Raw genomic sequence first — 21,835 nt, 5'->3', positions numbered from 1 at the left:
CAATCGGAAGAGCCCGGAGGCGTGCTTCCTCCCTCCACAAGTGTGGCCCACATCGGCCTCCGTAGCGCTAATTTTCGCCTGAGCGTTTATGCTGGATATATAGGCGTACAGTTCCGCCCGTGGCTGTATCAGACATACATTAGCGCTATACCCCCAGCGCAGGGCGAAGTGATGTGACATGTAATGAAGTGCATGTAGATCTACCCCACCATGCCCTCATCCAACATGGCCGCCAGAGTCCTCAGTGACGTATCATCCGGGCTGTTCTGGCTTCCGGTCAAGGAATGCGCATGCGCAGTGTGGCCAGGAGCTTGGTAGGTGTGCTGGTGGTGGGTGACAGTTGTCGTTTCTTTCCTATCTCCTACCCAGGGCAGCTGAACCAGCCAATACACGTGTTAGAGGAAATGGGGGAGGGGATGGGGACTATCTTCCTGCACTGTATGATATACTATGTCTTGAATCAGGATAATGTAATGTATCTTCCTCATTTGTGACCAGTAACAGGAAGTGAGGGGGTAGTGGGGCACAGGCAGGGATACACACATTTATTTGCAACCTGCAAAAATATGTGAGATAAAATATAGAAAAAAGTGAAACTTTACTTACCTGAGGCCCTCTTCCAGCCCTTAGCAGTCTATCTGCTCCAGCACTAAAGTTCTGCTGTCCTCCAGGCTGCTGATGTCCCCTCCGTAATGATCGCTTACCCCGGTTGGGTCGTGGGTTTCTGCACATGTGCGCCCCTGGTGACCGTGCTCCCGTGGCTGGGAGTGGTCTGTGCTTCCACAGTTGAACGTGCCTGGCCACAGGACCGCAATCATGAGAGGCCCACTTGTGCGGATGCGCACAACCCAGCCGTGGTCAGTGATCTTACAATGGAGACAGCGGAACTTCAGCGCTGGAGCAGATAGACTTCTAGGAGCTAGCTCACACACCATGCAATTTTTACTTCAAATTCTATTTCCAGTCTGAAATCTGATCGGAATTTGTTAAAATCACACGTGTGTTCGCTTACGCTAGTAAACTTCTATATCCAGTCGATGTCAGATCTGTATAACAATTTGATGACTTGCTCAAATCGAATTGGAAGTAAAAATTGCATGGTGTGTACCAGACATATATTAGCGCCTAGGGATTTTATCTGATTGCCATCTGGAGTCGGGAAGGAATTTTTTCCCTTTTGGGGGTAATTGGACCATGCCTTGTAAGGGTTTTTTGCCTTCCTCTGGATTAACCCCCTTGGCGGTATGAAAAATACCGCCAGGGGGAAGCGCAACAGTTTTTTTTTAAATTTTTTTTTTTTTTATCATGTAGCGAGCCGAGGGCTCGCTACATGATAGCCGCTGCTCAGCGGCATCCCCCGCCCGCTTCGATCGCCTTCGGCGATCACCGATCAGGAAATCCCGTTCAAAGAACGGGATTTCCTGGAGGGCTTCCCCCGTCGCCATGGCGACGGGGCGGGATGACGTCACCGACGTCAGCGACGTCGGGACGTCATTGGGAGACCCGATCCACCCCTCGGCGCTGCCTGGCACTGATTGGCCAGGCAGCGCTCGGGGTCTGGGGGGGGGGGGCCGCGCGCCGCACCGGATAGCGGCGATCGGGCGCGCGGCGGCGGCGATCGGGGTGCTGGCGCAGCTAGCAAAGTGCTAGCTGCGTCCAGCAAAAAAAAAATTAAGTAAATCGGCCCAGCAGGGCCTGAGCGGCACCCTCCGGCGGCTTACCCCGTGTCACACACGGGGTTACCGCCAAGGAGGTTAATAGGGATATATGAGGGAGCAGGCTGGAGTTGTACTTTTTTCTCTGGTTGAATTCTATGAACGTATGTCTTTTTTCAACCCAAATAACTATGTAACCAGCCGTTAGATAATGTACTACCTTCCCTAATTAACGCTGGGAATACACCATGATATTTTTTGGCAGATAGATGGTTCGATAGATTATTATTATTATTATTTTTTATTTATATAGCGCCAACATCTTCCGTAGCGCTGTACATAGTACAAACAAATAATGGGGAACAAATATACATAAGAAATACAAGACACTGTACAGTCATGACATTGAATATAATAAATACAGATACATACATAGTTGATATGTAGTTGGTACATATGCATATGTTAAAATTACAGCAGTATGAGAAACACTAGGAGGAGGTCCCTGCCCTTGCGAGCTTACAATCTAGAGGGTAGTGGGGAGGAAACAAAGGGGAAGGAAACACAAGGATTAGTGGGTGAGCCAGTGTGCCTTCAGTGCTGCCTATAGCAAATTATAGGCTTGTCTGAACAGGTGTGTTTTCAGAGTACGTTTGAAGGTTTCCAGACTCGTGGCATGACGAACCGGCTGAGGGAGAGAGTTCCAAAGGAGAGGGACCGCCCGTGAGAAGTCTTGGATGCGAGAGTGAGAGGAGGTGACTAGGCTGGAGGACAAAAGGGTCTCCTGTGAGGAACGGAGGGTCCGAGCGGGGAGGTATCTGGAGATTAAAGAGGAAATGTATGGAGGCGACAGCTTGTGTAGAGCTTTGTATGCAAGTGTGAGAAGTTTAAACTGGATCCTTTGGGCAACTGGTAACCAGTGGAGGGATTGGCAGAGATCTAGAAGAGAGGTGGATGAGACGGGCCGCAGAGTTTAGTAGGGATTGGAGGGGTGCCAGTCTGCTTTTTGGTAGACCACAGAGTAGGGTGTTGCAGTAGTCAAGACGGGAGATGATTAGGGCATGCACAAGCATTTTAGTTGCTTCTTGTGAAAGGAAGGGACGGATTCTGGAAATGTTTTTGAGATGGAAGTAGCAGGAGGTAGTTAAAGTGTTAATATGTGGTTTAAAGGAGAGCTCAGAGTCCAGAGTTACCCCTAGGCAACGAGCTTTGGGGGTTGATGCTATTGGGGTGTTCTCTACATTGATTGTGACAATGGGAGGTGGAACAGAGAGTGAAGGTGGAAATATCACAATCTCCGTTTTGCTCATATTGAGTTTAAGGAAGCGGGATGATAGATAATTTCCAACAGGTCTGATCTTATTTTCAATCATTTTTCTGATCGATTTCTCATAGAAGTGAATGGAAATCGATGAGAAAAACAAATGGAAAATAGATTGTAAAATCGATCGGACAGCAAATCTGCTGAAAAATCTCATTGTGTATTCCCAGCATTAGGCCTGGTTCACACCGCAAGAGCTTTTTTTAGCGCTACTGATTGGAAAAGCTAATGCAAAGCTAGGGGGTATTTTTATAAAATCGTATCGCTCCAGTGAGAACACACACATAGCATTACATTAGCAAGAACTTTTTAAATCACAAGCGTTTAGAAAAATCTCTGCTGTGTGAACTAGCCCTAAAGGAGCGTACACACACCTGATTCATTCGAACGACGGGTCTTCAGACCCACCCGCGGGGCGGCCGTTCTGCCGACAGTTTCCCCGTGTGTACAGTCTGTCGGCAGGCTGATGAGGCTGGTTTTCACCGATCCGCCGTAACCCCACTTGTGTCAGCATTCGGCACCTAGGGGTGTTACCTGGTGGCAAGAAGAGCACGGCAACAGTCAGATGTAACTCAGTAGGGTTGAGTTACCTGCAGAGAGAGCAGCTGACAACTGGTGAATTCAACACATTTATCCTCCCATGTGAAAAAGGCTTAAATAAGGTCAAGGACAGATTGGGGGTTTTCTTGTTCCCCATTTATGCGAATGACTGTAAAGGTAGCATAGAAGCAGTAGCGGTCACTGTGGATGTCCTTCCCAAGGGTGGGGGGAAGAGGCGGACAGTCACCTGTATGATAAGGAGAGACCAGGAGCCAAATGGTGAAGTATTGTACTAAGCGCACACAATCCAAACACAGTTGATATAGGCATTTATAGTTTATTGACCTGAGGAAGCAGACAGAGACCCATGAAATGCGTTTTCTTTTATAATCATGCTTGAATAAATCTTACTTTGCCTTGTATGGGTTTTGCATCTTTGGTTTAATTCCTAATTTTTCATGCAACTATTACTTTATACATACATAATTTTGAGTACCTCAACCCACCCAACGTAGGGGTAGCAGAGTGTTTTAATTTTCACCGTACTGTTGTTTTCTAAAGTTGCTGCACAGAAAACACCCCAAAGTCTCAGTGTTTTTGTGTTTCATTCCAGGGAAATGGCATTAAGAGCATGTGGTCTAATCATCTTCCGCAGAGTCGCGTCCCCTACTGATATTGAATTCCTCTTAATGCAGACATCCTATGGGACACATCACTGGACACCGCCAAAAGGTAACCAGCATATTCTGTAGCTACATCCTTTTTTCTCCTCATATTCTGTAGCTGCTATAGGAAAATACAGAGATGTGCCACATTTTTATGACCACCGGTAACAGGCCGGTGTCACGTAACCATGGCAACCTGCTCAGCGATGAATGGGCATGCCTCTGAACAACGTTTGTCAGCTTAAACAGAACCTGAAGTGAGAGGGCTATGGTGGCTGCCATATTCATTTCCTTTTAAACCATGCCAGTTGCTTGGCATCCTGCTGATCTTCTGCCTGTATTATTTTTAGACCCTGAACAAGCATGCAACAGATCAGATGTTTATGACTGAAGTCTGACAGGATTAGCTGCATGCTTGTTTCATGTTGTGGTTTAAACACTACTGCAGCTAAAGCAGGATTGCCAGGCTACCAGTACTGTGTAAAAGGAAATTAATATGGCAGCTTCCATATACCTCTCACTTCAGGTTCCTTTTAACCTCCCTGGCGGTCAATTAAAACCGTCAGGGGGCAGCGCAGCACTATTTTTTTTTAAAATCATGTAGCTAGCCTAGCGCTAGCTACATGACAGCCGCTGTGCATCGGCATCCCCCCACCCTCTCCGATCGCCTCCGGCGATCAAGCCGTCCGGAAATCCCGTTCTGAACGGGATTTCCATTAGGGCTTCCCCCATCGCCATGGCGACGGGCGGGATGACGTCACCGACGTTGTGACGTCAAAGGGAGTCCTGATCCACCCCTCAGCGCTGCTTGGCACTGATTGGCCAGGCAGCGCATGGGGTCTGGGGGGGAGGGCGGCGCGGCGGGTAGCCGTGAAGTGCTAGCTGCGTGTACCGAAAAAAAAATTATGCAAATCGGCCCAGCAGGGCCTGATAAATCCTCCTGCATGGCATAGCCCGAGCTGTGCTCGGGCTTACCGCCAGGAAGGTTAAATAGGACCAGTAGGCCCAGTCAGCATAAGTAGCTCTCCTTTTGAGTCTGTGGTCTAGCCTTTAGATGGAAGGCTGTGTGTAGGTGCTTGCAGACTACTATCAACAAAGTAAAACTGAAGGTCTATGGCCACCTTCCACCTAAAGAAATGATGATACACACGTGCATGCGCCCATCCCTCGTACCCGTTGGAACTCGAAGATCCTGGATGGGTGAAGGGGAAGAAGCATTTCCAAAACCAATTGAAGTGGAATGAATGGACATGACCCCGATCAGGGGCCATGTCCATTCATTATAATGGAAGTAGTAAAAGTTATAAAGCTTAAAAAAAACAGTGAACATTTCCTGGTAAATCAGGATAGTGTTTGTACCGCCATCTAGTGGTGGAAAAGTAAAATTACACACACCACATACACTTCATTTCTAAAAAAAATTTACATAAATACTGTATTTTTTGGACTATAAGACTCACTTTTTCTCCCCCAAAAGTGGGGAAGAATAGTCACTGCGTCTTATATTCCAAATGCAGGGAGTTCCTGACTTGTGCACGTCTGCCAATACAAACCTCCAACCCGCTGCAATATCGGATGCTTCCTGTACTGTGCACATGCACAGGAGGACACAAGGGGACAAACGGAGGACACGGGACACAATGGGGCATAGAGGAGGACACAAGGGGAACAAAAAGGGTTAAGAGAAAGATACAAGGAGGACAGAGGCAGAAACATGGGGGACACAGGGAGACAGAGGAGGACACGGAGACCCACGTGGTACAAGGGGGCATAATCCACCAGATGCCCTTCACCATGGATGCACCAGGTTTAGTATATATATATATTTTTCCCCTGGTTTTTGTCCTCTAAACCTAGGTGTGTCTTATGGAAAGGAGCATCTTATAGTTCGAAAAATACAGTAGTTGCCTTAGAGACTCAGATTTTTTAAATAAGTATGTCATGAGGGTATATTACTGTTATTGTAGTACGTAAGGGCTTGCAATTATGGACCGGACCTAAAAAATAAAAATTACACCTATATTTTCAAATAATAATTTGTCGCCATACATTGTACTAGGAACATAATTTAAATATTGTGATAGCCGGACTAACGGTCTAGTAAAATGGGTGGGTTTTATTCATGGCCGTTTCTAGCCCCGTGCGGGGCGTGCCACCGCCCGGGGCTCTGTTGGGAGGGGGGCGCTGTAATGGAGGGGGGAAGCACCGGAGCCGCGGGGAGGGCAGCCCGACCTCTCCCTTCCTCTCCCGGGCCGCCCTCCGTGCTCCCCCCTCAGATGTATATTGAGCAGCAGCAGCAGCCAGGGAGGGAGCGCTGTATACAACATACCTCCCTGGCTCCAAGCGCTGCTCTGTCGCCGCCGGTCTTCTTCTCTCTGCAATGCATACACGCTTATACACACGCTGCTTCCTGTTTAGCCGGAAGCAGCGTATGTATACGCGTGTAGGCAGATGGGAGAAGACCGGCGACGAGAGAACAGCGCTTGGAGCCAGGGAGGTATGTTGTATACAGCGCTCCCTCCCTGGCTGCTGCTGCTCACTATACATCTGAGGGGGGAGCACGGAGGGCGGCCCGGGAGAGGTCGGGCTGCCCTCAAAGCGGCTACGGTGCTTCCCCCCTCCATTATGGAGGACAGCTACCTATCTAACCTATCCTGGGGGGCACCTACCTAATCTAACCTACGCTGGGGTGCAGCTACCTATCTAACCTATCCTGGGGGGCACCTACCTAATCTAACCTACGCTGGGGGGCAGCTACCTATCTAACCTATCCTGGGGGGCAGCTACCTATCTAACCTATCCTGGGGGGCACCTACCTAATCTAACCTATGCTGGGGGGCAGCTACCTATCTAACCTATCCTGGGGGGAACATACCTAATCTAACCTACGCTGGGGGGCAGCTACCTATCTAACCTATCCTGGGGGGCACCTACCTAATCTAACCTACGCTGGGGGGCAGCTACCTATCTAACCTATCCTGGGGGGCAGCTACCTATCTAACCTATCCTGGGGGGCACCTACCTAATCTAACCTACGCTGGGGGGCAGCTACCTATCTAACCTATCCTGGGGGGCACCTACCTAATCTAACCTACGCTGGGGGGCAGCTACCTAATCTAACCTACACTGGGGTGCAGCTACCTATCTAACCTATACTGGGGGGCACCTACCTATCTAACGTATACTGAGGGGAACCTACCTATCTAACGTATACTGGGGGGCAGCTACCTATCTAACCTATACTGGGGGGGGCAGCTACTTATCTAACCTATACTGGGGGCACTTATCTAACCTGTATTGGGGGCACCTACCTACCTAGCTAGCCTATACAGGTGACAACTATACTGGCTACCTATATTGGAGACACCTACCTAAATGACTTATACTGGGGGCACCTACCTATCTAACCTATGCTGGGGGCAACTATTCTGGCTACCTATATTAGAGGCACCCACCTAGCTAACCTGTACTGGGGCACCTACCTATCTAACTTATACCGGGGGCGCCTGCCTATCTAACCTATACTGGGGGCAACTATACTGGCTACCTATACTGGAGGCACCTACCTGGCTAACCTATAGCGGGGGCAACTATACTGGCTCACCTATGCCTGGCTACCTATACTGGGGTACCTATTCTTGGCTTCCTATACTGGGGGGACCTATACTAAGTGAAACTAGACCTGGCTAACCTATACTGCGGGCACCCATACCTTGCTCCGGGGGGGGGGGCGCAATTTTTACACCCTCGCCCTGGGTGCATTTTAGCCTAGAAACTGCACTGGTTTTATTTATAGTAGCATTGCTAATTTTAAAACCTTTGGGGTATGGAATTGGAAAACTAGTGTATTTTTTAATTGTTTTCTTGTTTTTCTTCTATAAAATGCATAGAAAATAATTACTGAAAACAAGTATCGCCCACGAAAAGCCTAATTTATGGCAAAAAAAACAACAACAAAGTATAGATTGTTTTGTTGTGATAAGTAGTAATAAAGTTATTGGCTAATGAATGGTAGGAGCACTACCAGTGAAAATTGCTCAGGTCCGTTAGGGTAAAAACTCCTTGAGGGTAAAGTGGTTAAAGAGACTCTATACTGTAAAAAAAAAATCTTACTTGCCTCGGGAGGGGGAAGCTTCAGGGTCCCAATGAGGCTTCTCCGGATGTTTGTAGATAACAAGATTCCAGGGCTGGCTCCCCCCGAATCCTCCCCCGACAAGTTTGACAAGCGAGGATTTATTTACCTCCCCAGGATCCAGCGCAGGCGCAGTAGCGACTCTTTGTTTGGGCTAGGCAGAAATAGCCAAGCTCGTTCGTATCCGCTCTACTGCGCAGGCGCAAAAGGACTCGTGCCTGCGCAGTAGAGCGGATCGATCGGATTCAGCTATTTCCACCTTAACCCGAATGAAGAGCGGCTAGTGCGCCTGCGCAGGATCGTGGAAGGTAAATATTTACCTTGCCGCACTTCGGGGGACCCTGGCACTTAAACGGAGGGATGGAGGAGGACGGGAGGAAGCCTCATTAGTACCCAGAGGCTTCCCCCTCCCAAGGTAAGTATCCCCCAGAGGGTTTTTATCCATTACAGGTTTTCTTTAAGTATACTAATGGTGAATATCAACTTTTTTTTTGATAGTTGCAAAAAAGTTTCTGTACTAGGGCTGCATGGTTTTTCGGTTTAAAACCGAAACCGCGGTTCGTGTCAAGACGATCTGGTGATCGTCAGTATCCTCGTTTTTTTTTTTTTTTTATAGTGCCCGCCCGCTTCTCAGGCCTGGCTACCGCTGGATAGCGATGGAATGACGGCAGTGGTAGGCGGAGCTGTACGCTCTGTACAGCTCCGCCTACCGCTGCCGTCATTCCATCTCTATCCAGCGATTGGTAAAGCTGTGTGTGCCCGGCCGCTCATTCGAGTGGATCCGCCCCCCGCTCATTAACACTAATACATATTCACTGCTTATGGCCAATCCGCGCACAGCGGTAGCCGGGCCAGAGACACGTGCGAGTAGCGAGCAGGCACTATGAAAAAAACAGAGGATACTGACCATCAGCAGATCGTCTTGACACCCCATCAACCTGACAGTGACAGACACTGACCCCGCCCCCAACTAAAGCTTGTTTTTTTTTTTGAAAAAATCGTGAATAAATCGAAATCACAATTTGAGAGAAAAATCGCAATTTCGATTTTTACCCAAAATCGTGCAGCCCTATTCTGTACCATGTTAGCTAAACAAATTATGTAGGTAGAAAAAAAAAGTTTTTTAAAAGGTATTATTTTACAAAACTTTCTTTTTTCTACCTACATAATTCTGCTATTCCAGAAATGTTAGTCGATTTAATAGGATAAATTGAGACAGAGAGCTAAGCTTCCCTATTGGTCAGTGAAGCCATCCATCATGGCCCACAGGGAAGATAAAAAAGGTTGGACTTTCTCATAATTGTTGGGAACTTCCTCTTAGGGTGCATACACACATGCAATTTTGATTGGCCAATCACTGACCAATTTTACAACCTCCAGGTAGTATGAGGGCCAACAGATTTTGAATTCTATGAAAAGATTGTGTAGGTAGACTCTCCTACAATATGGAAGCCATAAAGTTGGCAATTCATAATTGTATGTGTCTACCAGGCTTTAGCAACAATGCTGCGATTGCTATTATATATAGAGGCACTCAAGTCCAATAAGCCTTAGCCTTTGGCACTTTACCGTCACAGACCTGAAGAAATACGCATCTGCCTGCTGTGTACCTTCAGAGGGAGGTAAACCAACATTACCTCTCCTTTTATACTGTTTTTTTTAAAGGATATCTCAGGTGAATAAGAACGGGGGGAGCAGGATTTCCAACTCCGGCTTATAACTTGGCTGTAGGGATAGCAGTGGTGCCTGAATGAGTGATCCATGTGAATGCATTTGTTTAAACATTTGCATGTGAGTGTGCAAAGGGTTAACTGGTTTTTGCTACTTTCTGGCTACACCCCCTTTAGCACCTCCCTAATAAATTATTTAAATGTCCTAACTTGAGGTGATGTGCCTGGATATATGTATCTTTTTCATGTACAGGGCGCTGTCCTCATGCCCACCGCTCCCTTCGTCCACCTCTGTCCCCCTCTGTTCTCTCCTATAAGCCAGCAGCAGCTGCTTCGGGGTTGGCCGGCTTTTAGGAGAGAACTGAGTGAGACAGAGGTGTTCTTATAATCTTATTCGCCTCGGATACCCTTTAATTATTTGATATATATTTGTAGGTTCCTCCACCCAGTGGCGTAGCTAAGGAGCTGTGGACCCCAGTGCGAGCTTTACATTGGGCCCCCCCAAGCACTGTATACATAACAATTGATACAGCACCCCAAAACCTGCCAAGGACAGCCACAGTGTCAGAGGTGCAAGAAGGGGATGGGGAACAGCTTGTTCATGATTACTACTACTTAAAGCATCTATAGAAGGACCAATAAAGAGCTATTACTGCGATTGAGGGACGGCCCCTCTGACCCAAGGGCCCCGGTGTGGTTGAGACCTCTTCAACCCCTTTTGCTACGCCACTGCCTCCACCCAGTAGTTATCTCTTTTACTTCTCTGTTGGGAGGTTGTAGTTTTATAGTTTTTGTTGTTTTACCGCAAAAATATAATCCGGCGAGCAACCATTAGGCTCCCTGCACACTGCATGCGATTCCGATTTTTAATCGTTTTTTTACATCTGATTCCGATTTTTAATCGTTACTGCATGCTGCGTTTTTTCCTCTGTTTTTCTGTTGATTGCATTCAGGGAAAATCGGAATTGGAAATCGGAATCGCAAAACGGATTTGCAGTGTGCAGGGAGCCTAAGAGATGTACAATGAGATGCAAATAAGTTTGCCTAAAATATGTGTAAATTCTATACAGCTTGAAATTGGACCAATCAGAATAACTCCCTGCCGATTTTTAGTGGTCCAAATTCAAGCTCTGTATAATTCACATGAGATTTGAATTTTAGGCGAACTTATTTGCATCTTATTGACCATCTCCAGGGACCATTCGAGTCTCGAGGTTCCAGGGGCCCACACCAGAACGGAGGCTGGCCTTTCCTCCGTAGGCTTTATGTGGTGGTTTCGTCTCTTGCAACCCAACGTGTGTGTATTTTATTTGCACATTCAAGTGGGCTAAAAGTGAAGTAACATTCATTGGAAATGTGTTTTCCCACTTTATATTACCCATACAGTTATATTTGCTTTTGTGCACAAGTATTATTGTCTTTCTACAAATTACAAATTCCCAAGTACAATTTATCTGCTCTGAAAGCTATAATGTTGTAACAAAGAAAACAGAATGGTGTGGCACTTCTCCTTTAAGAGGTAAAGTTGCTTCCAGGTTCAGAGCAAGTGTGGTGTGTCCAGAGTGGTCAATCTGTTGCTGACAGGCTGTATGCTATGTGTGATGCTTATACGAGACATGTGCTCCGCTCTAATGGTTGAAGAAAGAGACTTGAACTGAGCATTGAAGGAAACAGAATGTGTGCATCTTCCGTCTAAAGCATATACATTTATTGCCAGTGCTCAACATTCAAGTGGATTCTGTGCATAGCATCATTCCATTGTTGCATAAACAGCTTGCAAGTATTACAGAAATGGTACCTTACAGTTCCTGGTACTAGCCTGTCAGCATAGGAGGTGGGAGTGCGGGGCAGATGTGGGCCTGGCGACGGCCGTTTCGCGTCCTCCTGGACGCTTGGTCACGCCGTGTTCACGCAGCTCTGAAAGCTGCCATTGCATAGCTGCTGTATTTTTATATTAAAAATCTATCTAGTCATCACTTCTCAGCTCTATGCAGCTCAGTTTCAATGTTCACTAAATTTATCTGACCAAGGAATATAAACAAAAAATAATGTCATCATTTCTTCAGATGCAGCCTGAAGCTGCCCAGTGAAGCAAGGAGCTTTGCACTGAAGAACAAAGTGCTGTGTTTAACTGTTTGAATGCTGTTCTGCTACAATTTTTTTTGTGGTAGAAGATTTTATGCTATAAATAAAAGAGGAAATGCGGAATTTTATACCAGTTAATTCTTTGCTGTGCCAATATACCACACTGTTGGCTCCTGGTCTTTGTTTTTTCCGGTTCCTGGTGTTCTATGAAGATCATCGGGTTCCCCTCTTTCGAACAATTGCTATGATCACTTTGTTGCGTTTTAGGCCACGTGGATCCTGGTGAGGATGACATGACCACGGCTCTGCGGGAGACGGAGGAAGAGGCCGGCCTTCAATCCAACCAGTTCCGAGTGCTGGACGGCTTCAGGAAGGAGTTAAATTACAATGTCAACAACAAACCAAAAACGGTGATCTATTGGCTGGCGGAGCTGAAAGACCCCGACACATCGGTGAAGCTCTCCCATGAGCACCAGGACTTCCGCTGGCTGCCGGTGCAAGAGGCCTGTGCATGTGCCGGCTACCAGGACATGCAAGAAACGCTGACGGAAGCCTATCAGTTTCTTACAGGAAACTTCAAGCCCTGAGACTCCTCCCACCACTATTCCATGTTATCCAGTGATGTCATCATTGAAGTACAACTAGCGGACATGTCAATACGGTGCTAAAATACAATATATATAAAATTCTGTATGGCCCATAAGATTTGTAATTTACTCCAGTTGGTTCTAGACAGCACAGCCAAAGGAAGCATGACCTGGCAGCTTTTTATTCATCCTTTGTTGTGAAACGTTTGGGCGTGGAAGGCAGCCAGCAGTGTGATAACATTTTTGGATGGCAGTAGGCTTTAAAGAGACTCTGTATAAAAAAAAATCCCCTGGGGTGTACTCACCTCTGGAGGGGGAAACCTCAGGGTCCCAATGAGGCTTCCCCCATCCCTGTAGCTGCAGGCAATCCAGCGCTGGCTCCCCCGAAGCATCCCGCAATCCTGGCTCGACAAGCCTGAGAATTTACCTTCCCTGGCTCCAGCGTGGGCACTGTAGCGGCTCTCAGCACTGGGATAGGTGGAAATAGCTGGTCTCTGTCGCGTCCGCTCTACTACGCAGGTGCAGGAGACAGCGATCGGCTATTTCTGCCTATCTCTGACCGGAGAGCCGATACTGCGCCTGCGCTGCAGCCGGGAAGGTAAATATTTACATCCCGCTGTTCGGGGGGGGGGGGGGGGCACAGCGAGACCACTGTGGGACACATGAGGACGGGGAAAACCTCGATAGGATCCGAAGGCTTCCCCCTACCGAGGTGAGTACCCCACAGGGGATTTTTTTTAGTTACAGGTTTATTTTAAAGCAAAGTAGTACATTTTTAGGCATAGGCATTCCAGGCCACTGCTCAGAGTGCCAGTGGTACAGGGGGGCACCATGCCCAATTAAGCCCCGCCCCAAACTAAGCCATGCCTCCTGTCTCCTTGTGCCACATTCAGTCTCCCGTGCCACCTCTGCCCCCCTGTGTGTCCCTCTTTCCCCCTGTGCCTCCTTCTGTCTCCCTTTGTGCCTCCCTCTGTCTCCTTGTGCCACCTTCAGTCCCCCGTGCCGCCTCTGCCCTCCTGCACCTCCGAAGATGGATTAAGGTGAAATGGTACCCTAGGCAAGCAACGACTTTGGGCCCACACTTGATGGCCACCTAGCATTTTTGGCAAGATTTGTTAGGAACATGCCTAAGTTGTCTTGTGGATGATCTGGCTCTGGGCCTCCCTCTGTCCCACTGTGCCTACTTCTGTCCCGTTTTGTTCCTTCTTCTGTCCGCCTTTGTGCCTCCCTTGGTTCCCTTGTGCCACTATCTGTTCTCGTCCCCCTCTTGTGCTCCCCCCGTGTGTGTAAATGCAGAGTATAGTGCAGCAGAAGCTGTGCTCTCACTTCCCCTCTGGAGTCCAGTGCTGTGCCTGTGCGACCATCCTGCCTGTTTTCTGCACCCTGTACTGCTGGCTCTCCTCATGTAGTGTGTAATCACGCTACATGTGGCAGGAGATGCTGGGCACTAGGGTAAGTGGTTAGCAGACAGGCGGAAGCACAGCAATGGACCCCAGCAGAGACGCGAGAGCACATCTTCTGCTGCGCTATACTCTGCATTTACACACTATGCTGGAGTAGTGCAGGAAGGGGGTGTGCAACAAAATACGACAGGATTGGTGGATTGTTTGTATTCCAGGGAATCCCTATATTATGCATTCACCCTATACGGCACATGGTTTATATTCTCTAGTGTGTGTGTGTGTGTGTGTGTGTGTGTGTGTGTGTGTGTGTGTGTGTGTGTGTGTGTGTGTGTGTGTGGGGGGGGGGGGGGGGGGGGGGCAGTTGACACCGGACTTCTTGCCTGGAGTGACAAAATGGCTAAAAATGCCCCTGCAAAAGTGAGCCCAACATGAAAGTAAATTGATGAGATAAACAATTCTATTTATCCTCCTACTCCTAGAAATGACATTTCTTTTAGATATCCCATGGTCTTATTTCATATTTAAACATTTACAAAGTAGAATTAATGTTTTGTTGTCTCTGCTCAGTAGCAGCCTATTAAGTGCCCCAGAGTTAAAAACAGAGTTAAGATACATGAACTTTTACCATGAGCTTCTTTTATTCCAGATAAGGTACTGACAAGGCAGAGGCTGTCACTTCCATGCCTAGAAATTAACTACCGTAAAAGTGGGGAGGAAGACTGAGTGCGTCTTATGGTCCGAATGCTACATTCTGTCTGGTGTTCCAGTGCCCCCCGCACATCGCAAAGCCCCGTGGCAGCCTCCGCTAATGCACATCACACTACCCCTTCACTTCAACTCCCAAAGTGTACCTGTCACCAGCTGTGATCAGCCCTGCGGGACTCCAAGCTCTCACAAGCGGCTACATGTTTTCTTCGCGCACCGCTGCAAGTCTCTGGCTGCTGCTGGGTATGGTCCACGTGTTCGGCCTGCATGTAGCTTTGGGGGAGCCACGCGCACTGAAGCCCGAAGTGTTGTGAGAGCTGGCCTGCATGGCTGGCAATGGAAGGGGAGTCAGCTCACAGACCGGGACCAATTGACACTGCACCGACATCTCCAGCTTCTATAACCTCCTGCTCAACCATTTGTCACGCGGGGCTACAAAGCCCCCTCCTGGATTGGCTGCCGGCCCTGCATTAGGTGGTGATTGGCTGAGCGGTATTTCTAGGTCCCGCCTCCGGAGGTATCCTGGCCAGTAGTGATCATTTCCATAACTAAATAGCCCAAAACGGCACAGGGAAATTTGGGTGCACCATGTAAATTACGGCTATATCGGCGCACAGAAAGTAATTTGGGCTCCATCGGAGGTTTTCAGTGTGGGACGGGGGAAGCCTCTGCTGAGGTAAGTATCTAAATAGGGCACTTTTTTCCCTACACTTTACAGAGAACCAGAGATAAACTAAAGAAAAGATTTTATACATACCTGGGACTTCTTCCAGCCCCATCCGCTCGGATCGCTCCCACGCCACCGTCCTCCGCTGCCCACAGCTACGAGATCCGGGACCCCGCTCTTCCGTCTGTCGGAGCCAGTCTAGTGTAGGAGAAGTGCGCTCTTTCCGTATCTCTGCAGCAGCCGCTGGAGAGATACGTAGAGGGCGCACTTCTGCGTAGCGAGGCTTCGATGACGTCAGTGACGGGAGCCGGTTCTCGTAGCTGCGGGAAGCGGTGGATGGCGGCGTGGGGGCGATCTGTGCGTATGGGGCTGGAGGAAGCCCCAGGTTTGTATAAAAGCTTTTCTTTAGTTTGTCTCTGGTTCAGGACAAATGAACCAAGAGAATTACGGAGGCTGACATATTTATTTCCTTGTAAGCAATACTAGTTACCTGGCTTTCCTGCTGATCCTCTGCCTCTAATACTTTTAGCCATAGCCCCTGAACAAGCATGCAGCAGATCAGGTGTTTCTGACAATATTGTCAGATCTGACAAGATTAGATGCATGCGTGTTTCTGGTGTGTGATTCAGACAGTACTGCAGCCAAATAGATCAGCAGGGCTGCCTGGAAACTGGTATTGTTTTAAAAGGAAAGAAATATGGCAGCTTCCATATACCTCTGACTTCAGTTGTCCTTTCAGCACTGTCTGTACCAGTCTGCAGCCTTATGGGTGTCCAGTTACTGTGTATCTGAAGACCTATGTGTGTGTCACTATTATACTAGAGCACCATCTGCTGTCAGAGAATGACACAGATCACCGAATGTCCTGTGTCACCTGATCTCCAGACTGAGACCACGTTCTCATTAGCTGGGATTAGACTGTGCGGAGAATCTCTCATGTACATGTCTTGTCCAGTCTGCTATCCTGAAGGGGCCCTGTTGCTATTTTGCTCACTTTTGCATAGATTTTATATTAAATGAGTTAGGGCCCGTTCTCACTTGTAAACTATAGCGATTAGCGCTGGTTACTTTACTACGATTAACGAAGTAAAATCACTGTACCATCTCGCGATTTTTGAGCGATCACAATTTTTGAGCGAATGCGATTAGCGCTTTTTAGCATTGTAATCGCGATCGCTCTAGAAACATGATAAAATGCTGCTTCCACCACGTTTGCCGATCAGTGATAATCGTGAATCGTCAGCGATCGCACCAGTGAGATCACTGTCATATACTTAAAAGGACAACTGAAGTGAGAGGGATATGGAGGCTGCCATATTTATTTCCTTTTAAGCAATACCAGTTCCCTGGCAGTCCTGCTGATCCTCTGCCTCTAATACTTTTTGCCATAGCCCCTGAACAAGCATGCAGCAGATCAGGTGTTTCTGACAATATTGTCAGATCTGACAGGATTAGCTGCATGCTTGTTTCTAGTGTGATTCAGCCAAATAGATCTGCAGGGCTGCCAGGCAACTGGTATTGTTTAAAAGGATATAAATATGGCAGCTTCCATATTCTTCTCACTTCAGTTGCTCTTTATTATTTAAAGAGGAACTGTAACGCCAAAACGGCCCCTGGGGGGTACTCACCTCGGGTGGGGGAAGCCTCAGGATCCTAATGAGGCTTCCCACGCCGTCCTGCGTCCCTCGGGGGTCTCGCTGTAGCCCTCCGTGCAGTCCGGGCAGCGGTGACGTCATTATTTACCTTCCTGGCTCCTGCGCAGGCGCTCTGATGCCTCTCGGCGCCGAAGTAGGCGGAAATACCCGATCGCCGTCAGGTCTGCTCTACTGCGCAGGCGCAAGTTTCCGGCGCCTGCGCAGTAGAGCGGACCCGACGGAGATCGGGTATTTCCGTCTATTTCCGTGCCGAAAGTCGCCACAGCGCCCCCGCTGGAGCCAGCAAAGGTAAATATTGAACTGACAGTCGGCACAGTCGCCGGCTGTTCGGAGGGCTGCGGCGAGACCCCCGTGGGACAGAGGACGGCGTGGGAAGCCTCATTAGGATCCGGAGGCTTCCCCCACCCGAGGTGAGTACCCCCCAGGGGAGGTTTTTGTTGTTACAGAGTCTCTTTAAAAAGTGCTAGCGATTGCTGCGATGATTGGTAATCGCCCCAACGGGCCTTAAGAGACTTATGAATTTGCATCCGATTTGGCTATGGGCATTCGGATGCGATGTCCCCAAAAAAAATGCAGCAGGCACTATCTTCTCCTAGCAACTGTCCTTCAGGAAATGCTTTAGAGGAAAGAAAAAACTTGAGAATCCCCAATGAGAAGATGGACTAGTCCAAAACCTATCCGTTTTGCCAGATTTTAACTGCTTACTTTTTTCGCTATAGTGGTCCTTTAACTGTAAGTGTGCAGATTTTCTTTAGTTTTTATTACATACAATGACATGACATGAAATAAGCACAGTAACTTTAATAAAATTCCATATTTCAAAGGTTACCCTTAGAATTTCTACTCAGTAAGAAGAGCCTTTACCTTGTCAATAATCTATTTGTCTATACAAGTTGGTAGACGGTTTCATTTCAAAGGCTTTAACCCAAAAGCGGTTTGCCTTTTTTCTTTGGCTGTCTGTGTACTGACAGAACTGCAGTGAGTGTGGCTGCACAAGGGATGTGAGCAGACATTTGCAACCATAAAGTACTTCTAAATAGTCAACAAGCATGAACAAAACACTAACTGTGGAGAGACACTAGGTTATGGAAAAGTAATTTTAATAACGTTTCATTACAAAATGGTTTGCGAATAAATGACATATACAGTACAGTTTAAAGGGACTCCGAGCAGTGCAAAAACTATGGAAAGATGCATATTTTAAAGCTCTCTTTCTCCTCTTTCCAATGATATGTAAACCGCCACCCTACGCCTTTTAGTTTTCGCTATTTTCGCGATTGAAATGGCCGAGATTTCGATCGCTAAAATAGAGGAAACTAGAAGGCGTAGGGCGACGATTTAGGTGTCGTCAGAAAGAGGAGAAAGAGAGCTTTAAAATGATATCAATCTTTCCATTGTTACATTGTATTACACAGGGCGACGTTTTCTCAAAGTCAGCAGCTCCATTCTGCAGAATCGCAAAAATAGCGAAAACTAAAAGGCGTAGGGTGGAGATTTATATATCATTGGAAAGAGGAGAAAGAGAGCTTTAAAATGAGATGCAACTTTCCATAGTTTCTGCACTGCTCGGAGTCCCTTTAATTATCAAAATGGAATTACATTTAGAACTATTGGTTCATTTCTTTCATGAAAGGTTTGTCTAGTATTGTCTGTCATCTGATACATACTTTAAGGGAAGTTTCACTTTTTATTAGTTTTAAGTTTGCCTCTGGGATATTACAATGATTAAAGCGGATCCGAGATGAAAAACTAACTATAACAAGTAACTTGTCTATATATCTTATCTAAAGTTTAGCTAGTTTACACAGCATATCTAGCAGCAAACCGCTTCAACAGAATATGATTATTTATTCCTGGTATACAATGACAGCAGCCATGTTGTTTGTAAACATTACAAACAGGCAAGCTTATCTGTATCTTCCGTGAAAAAAACCTAATCCTCCCTCCTCCTCCCTCTGCCTCTGAAATCTCTGGCTAGTAATACCTCCCCCTCCTCCTGCCCAGACTGAGCTTCCATGAGCCCTTGCTACTGCCAAGGCTATCTGAAAAACTGTGGGCGAGGCTTGTTTAGTGTATAGGGAATTAGATTATTAAAACAAAAACAAATAAGTATTTGGCTTGAGGAATGCCCTATAAACAATAAGAAAGGAACACATTTATGCAATGAGTAAAAGCTCATCTCAGATCCACTTTAACTAGTTAACCACTGGGGTTTTTTCCCCTTATGGACCAGAGCAATTTTCACATTTCAGCGCTTCTCCCTTTCATTCTCCAATAACTTTATCACTACTTATCATAACAAAATGATCTATATCCTGTTTTGTTTTTTTTGCCACCAATTAGGCTTTCTTTGGGTAATACATTCTGCTATGAATTATTTTATTCTAAATATATTTTAGCAGGAATAATAAGAAAAATTGAAAAAAAAAACGCATTCTCAGTTTTCGGCCATTATATTTTTAAAATAAAACTTGCTACTGTGGATAAAACCCCCTCACTTTGTTTGCCCATTTGTCCCGGTTAATACAATGTTTAAAATTTGTCCCTAGTACAATGTATGGTGACGGAAAACTCTAGAACATGAAGATTCCAACATTATTTAGAAGCACATTATAAGGAAGGGGAAACCACATTCAAATATTAATGTATTGCACTAACTGATGCACTGTGGTTTGAGGCTACATTTCTTTAACACATTCTGGACTTCTCCTTTAAATCTAGAATAGAAAGAACACTTTTCTTATGGCTCTTCCATAGGTGAGGATGGGTTGGACTTGGCAACAGAGAAGATACATGAACCTGGTCAGAAGTGTGGATGGTTTCCGCACATAATTTCATGGTTCATCTTCATTGCTGGTCATACAGTGGAGTGATGGTGCCATCCTTCCACTCTATCAGGATCTCTCCGTGTCTCAGGGTAGGAGAGTTGGGATCTGGTCCTGGGTGGTCTGTGAGATCCACTTTGCCTGTTAGAGGTGATTGTTCATAAGAAGTGCCAAGCTTATGGTGGGGTTTGGAGGGACTGGACAATGCTGACAGCTTCCGCTTCCTACGAACATGAAATAACAGGCAAAATCAATATATATACATTTACAACCTTAACAACCTAAAAAAACTACAATCGTTACAACCTGAAAAAACTACTGAGACTGAAGAGAATCCAACCTTTAAAGAGGAACTCCAGTGAAAATACTGTAATAAAAAAGCGCTTAATGTTTACAATAACTATGTATAAATGATTTAGTCAGTATTTGCTCATTGTAAAATCTTTCCTCTCCCTGATTTACATTCTGACATTTATCACATGGTGACATTTTTACTTCTGGCAGGTGATGTCACTGGAAAGAGATGCTTTTTTTTTTAGGTAGTTGTAAACCGCTGTTATTTCCCACAATGCAACAAGGCTCCCACAGTGTGATGTCAGTACCTCAGTGCTGTAAGGTGCTGACATCATTTGTTTTCACCACAATATCAGCCATACAGCGCCCCCTAATGATCCGTTTGAGAAAAGGAATAGATTTCTCCTGGGAAAGGGGGTATCAGCTACTGATTGGGATGAAGTTTAATTCTTGTTTACGGTTTCTCTTTAAGACCTTATTTATTTTAAGTCAAATTTAACTAAAGTGGAGCTCTACCTGTTAGCTATGTTAGTGCATGTGCTGTCATATCTCCTCCCCCCTCTAGAGGTTGCATCAGCTCCAATCTGGCAAACCTGACAAAAATTGTCTGTTTTGCATCTATTTCGGTAAGTATGTTACGTCTACCTAAAGTGCACCTGAAGGCAATTTTTTTAAAAGATAGATATTTCAGTAGAAGGAGGTCTCTGGATAATCCTGAGGATTCCCCATCCCCCCTGGAGCTTGCTGTTCCAGCGATGGAACCCTCTGAACCTATTGGAAAAGAGCTTGGCAAATAGGTTCAAGTGGCCCCGCTCCCATCCATGTATCAGCCACTGGCATAACTACAATTCATGGGGCCCGCAGGGAAAGTTGATAGGGCCCCCAATGTTCACACCCCTTCCCTAGCCTCTCTTTGGTACCCACATGCACATGCTCAGTAATGACTTGGAAGCATACTCTTCATTGCCTGTATGCGACGATAGCGGGGCATAGAATTGCACTGTGACATTTTTGGGACGTTGCGTTGTTAGTTTGCGTTGTGACTTTAACGTTGCATCAAAACGCAACGTCCCACGGTGAAAGTAGACTAAATGTATCGAAACTTATTTTAGCTCGTAACTGGAAAATTGCCATGGTCCCAACTGTGCTCCAGCTCTTTACTGAGATCAACGATCTACAGTGCTGTGAAAAACTATTTGCCCCCTTCCTGATTTCTTATTCTTTTGCATGTTTGTCACACTTAAATGTTTCTGCTCATCAAAAACTGTTAACTATTAGTCAAAGATAACATAATTGAACACAAAATGCAGTTTTAAATGATGGTTTTTATTATTTAGTGAGAAAAAAACTCCAAATCTACATGGCCCTGTGTGAAAAAGTGATTGCCCCCCCTTGTTAAAAAATAACTTTATCCCACCTGAGTTCAATTTCTGTAGTCACCCCCAGGCCTGATTACTGCCACACCTGTTTCAATCAAGAAATCACTTAAATAGGAGCTATCTGACACAGAGAAGTAGACCAAAAGCTAGACACCATGCCAAGATCCAAAGAAATTCAGGAACAAATGAAAACAAAAGTACTGTAATTGAGATCTATCAATCTGGTAAAGGTTATAAAGCCATTTCTAAAGC

General features: G+C 46.4%; 2 protein-coding genes across 3 annotated transcripts in view; one reads left to right on the top strand and one right to left on the bottom strand.

The window, feature by feature from the left end:
* The first annotated feature begins 31 nt into the window (after positions 1-31).
* Positions 32-12,757, top strand: NUDT2 (nudix hydrolase 2). Of its 2 annotated transcripts, none has more exons than XM_068251685.1 (3): positions 32-314; positions 4,130-4,248; positions 12,336-12,757. In XM_068251685.1, exons 1-3 carry the CDS (start codon positions 211-213, stop codon positions 12,653-12,655), a joined length of 543 nt encoding a protein of 180 aa, XP_068107786.1. In that variant the 5' UTR covers positions 32-210; the 3' UTR covers positions 12,656-12,757. The 2 variants fall into 2 exon arrangements, with proteins under 2 accessions (XP_068107786.1, XP_068107792.1); XM_068251691.1 differs by lacking the exon at positions 32-314 and adding an exon at positions 800-857.
* Positions 12,758-18,376: 5,619 nt separating this feature from the next.
* LOC137560784 (uncharacterized) overlaps positions 18,377-21,835 on the bottom strand; it is a 32,680-nt gene continuing 29,221 nt past the window's right edge. The window contains exon 6 of the mRNA XM_068271929.1: positions 18,377-20,134. Within this exon, the coding sequence (XP_068128030.1) occupies positions 19,933-20,134 (202 nt within the window). The 3' untranslated portion in view covers positions 18,377-19,932. The remainder of the gene's footprint in view (positions 20,135-21,835) is intronic.

This window comes from Hyperolius riggenbachi, chromosome 1 (assembly GCF_040937935.1).
Source record: "Hyperolius riggenbachi isolate aHypRig1 chromosome 1, aHypRig1.pri, whole genome shotgun sequence".
NCBI classification, from domain to species: domain Eukaryota; kingdom Metazoa; phylum Chordata; class Amphibia; order Anura; family Hyperoliidae; genus Hyperolius; species Hyperolius riggenbachi.
The sequence above is the reverse complement of the archived record's forward strand: the minus strand, read 5'-3'. Positions and strand labels throughout refer to the sequence as shown.